Below are 2,869 nucleotides of genomic sequence, written 5' to 3' on the forward strand. Positions count from 1 at the left end.
AAGAAAGCGGAACGAATCAGAACAGAATAAACCTTCTTTAGATCTCACCAACGAAAATTAATCAGAATACTTTGAATGCACCACGATGTAGTAAGTAGTTCGTTTGGAAATTATATCGGAACTTCTGGGAACTGTGGCTCTGATTGCATTGGTGATTGCGTGGCTGGGTTGAATTTGAAATATCATTATCAATTTTATTTCCCACCTATCCATGCAGGGTTCCGCTATTTTTCAGCAGATCTATTGGGTAAAAATACTCCCTCTCGATTCATTTTCTTTTGATTTGAATATTAGACTATCAAGTCTATTTTGAAAGAGACGCTATTTTGATTACAGCTTTCTCGTCCCATGAATAGTGCTACTGTATGATGTTAAAAAGAAGCATTTATCTACGTGTTCGTTGATACAGCGCGTGGAGCAGACAGTATTGCTTCACTTGGTCGGGAGAGCTGGTATTTCGGTGACTCGAGTTCTTCTGTGATCATTTTGCAGACATTAAAACTTTAGTTGCTTGTCACTTGAACGTGTCAACCCTGCAATAAACAAAAACACCAGAATGGACGTCAATCCGTTTCTTGGAGCTCTATCATAGATTTGAGTAAAAAGCAAATGGGAGTAAATGGAAGGCGAGGCGACCGTAAGTATAACTGCATCCGAGTTCTAAATCTAGACCATTACTTTTGGCCAGAACAAGCAAACCAGCGCTTAACGCATTTCTACAAAATCCCTCTGTCCGTTAACTTCGGAGAAGCCTGAACCCCGTTTAAGATGGAAGTTTTATGTCTGCATTCAAATAGGAATGGCATGCAGCGCTGGGCTGCTAATGTCGCTAACACTCATTTCTAGGCACCAGTGCCCAGTTTCAATGTCGGCAACAAGTCTGTTTCAAAGAAAAGATGACTGCCACAGATAAAACTGGACTAAGGTTTACCTGAAAGGGTGGTAGCGGCAGGAACCCTCATCACATTTAAAAAGTACTTGGATATGCACTGGAAGTGCTGTAACCTACAAGGCTACGGACCAAGAGCTGGAATGTGGGATTAGGCTGGGTAACTCTTTGTCGACCGGCACAGACACGATGGGCCGAATGGCCTCCTTCTGTGCTGTGAATTTCTGTGATTCTACAAGGTTAACAGCTTGGAACAATTCAAAGACACAATATATGTAAAAAAGATGTTTCACTGCACCGTATAGAAGGAGTTACCTGTCGCGTACTGTGGATACGGCATGGTATATCCGGCAATGATCTGTCTCCTGCCCAGCCCATGAGATCGTGACAGCACACAGTCCACGTAGATATCCCAGAAGAGCTGAGCCAGGTCGATGAAGAGGGCGGCGTGTTTGGGTTTTTCCGAGAGTTTCAGGTAGATCATAAAGTCCCAGAGGCCGCTGACCGTTTCAGCGACTCGCAGCTTCTTCAGCTCGACCAGGGCGAGGGAGGAGCTCTCCCAGCACTGAGGATCGATCTCTCCCAGGCTCATCGGGTCCATGTTCCCTTTCTGAGCCATAACCACCATCAGCATCCAGACCAGCGTCAGGCACAAGCTGCCGCCCAGAGATTGCATGTTGTACAGGGACTGGCCTAACAACGCAAAGAAAAACAGCGGCGGGTTTCAAAAGTGGCGAGTCGAGCATTTGAAATCAAAGCATGGAAATAAAGGGGGCCAGGTCGCTATCTTGTGTGAATGCTGCTGTGCCGATGATTCCATACTGTGGACGCTATTACAGCACCCACTGACTGGAGGTTTAAGTAGTTATGGGGATCTTCGGAAAATAGCTAGAACTATTCTGCTTGGACGGTGATTGAATGTCGGCACAGGCACCATGGCCTCCTGTGCTGTACTATGACTATCTCGCCAGGGTTAGGACACAGACTGGTCTTTGTACACCCCTCCAAATTATATACTGTTATTAAGCCGAATGCAAGTGACACGTTTACAGTAAGACGGTGTATTGCAAAGAACCGTTCCTATATTACACGGTGGAAATCAGCTTTGGAGGGTATTCGACCACAAAATGGAGCTAAATATGTAAAACTGCGCAACAACTGCATGAGATTTCCCCAAGTGTGGTTTCCGTGTGTGGGTCGCGGTCTTTAGATGGGATGTTGTTGGTGCTCACTTTGGGTTGCTTGTTTTTTCACAGAACGGCGTGTCCACTGTGCAAAGAGAGTGTAAAGGCGTTTACGTACTTCTCAGTCTAAGTGTGTGAGACCCAGGCGTGTTTACGGTTATATTCCTACAAAGTGCTGATCACGAGAAGCTGTACAGGAAGAGAGAGAGAAATCACCCGGCCTCTCTGGGGATTCTCCAAATAACTTCTTACAGAGCAGCACGGACCGGGGCAGAGGCTCTGAGGAGACGGCATGTGAATGGAGGGAATGAGAATACACAAAATAATGCACAAGGCATCAGACTGAAGGAACTGGCAACAATAATGCGCTCACGGTGAGCGTGTGACCTGCGTCAAAGCAGCTTCTTCACAGATCCAGCCTGCTCTGGGCAGGTCACAAACTGGAAAGTCTAAACATCCATAGGGTCGTGGTCAAAAGGCTAGAAACCGAATCTAGTCACCAATAACCCTCATACCTTGGAGATCACAGCTAATAAATGGAACAATGCCGAGTGGATTCGATACCCTATTAATGTAAGTACCGTAACATTCATTATAGCTTATTTGCAAATGAAATTTCCGTTCTGATCCTCGTGAGGTGTAATGTGATAGAAATGTATTTAAAGCTGATTTTTTTTAAAACTCGGTGTTATATTGTAGATTTCCAATAATTTAAACCGCAGATACAGTACTGGAAATCTGAAATAAGAACAGAAAATAAGGGAAACACTCAGGTCAGTAAGCATCCGTGGACAGA

General features: G+C 45.0%; 1 protein-coding gene across 1 annotated transcript; it reads right to left on the reverse strand.

Annotated features, from left to right (window-relative positions):
- Window positions 1–241: 241 nt before the first annotated feature.
- LOC147117149 (protein FAM237A-like) lies at window positions 242–1,565 on the reverse strand. Its single transcript, XM_085987122.1, has 2 exons — window positions 1,205–1,565; window positions 242–533 (listed from the first exon to the last, which is right to left on the reverse strand). Exons 1-2 carry the CDS (start codon window positions 1,563–1,565, stop codon window positions 496–498), a joined length of 399 nt encoding a protein of 132 aa, XP_085843248.1. The 3' UTR covers window positions 242–495.
- Window positions 1,566–2,869: the final 1,304 nt, after the last annotated feature.

This window comes from Somniosus microcephalus, chromosome 5 (genome assembly GCF_052327205.1).
Source record: "Somniosus microcephalus isolate GS21.2 chromosome 5, FLI_Smic_1.0, whole genome shotgun sequence".
Classification (NCBI taxonomy): domain Eukaryota; kingdom Metazoa; phylum Chordata; class Chondrichthyes; order Squaliformes; family Somniosidae; genus Somniosus; species Somniosus microcephalus.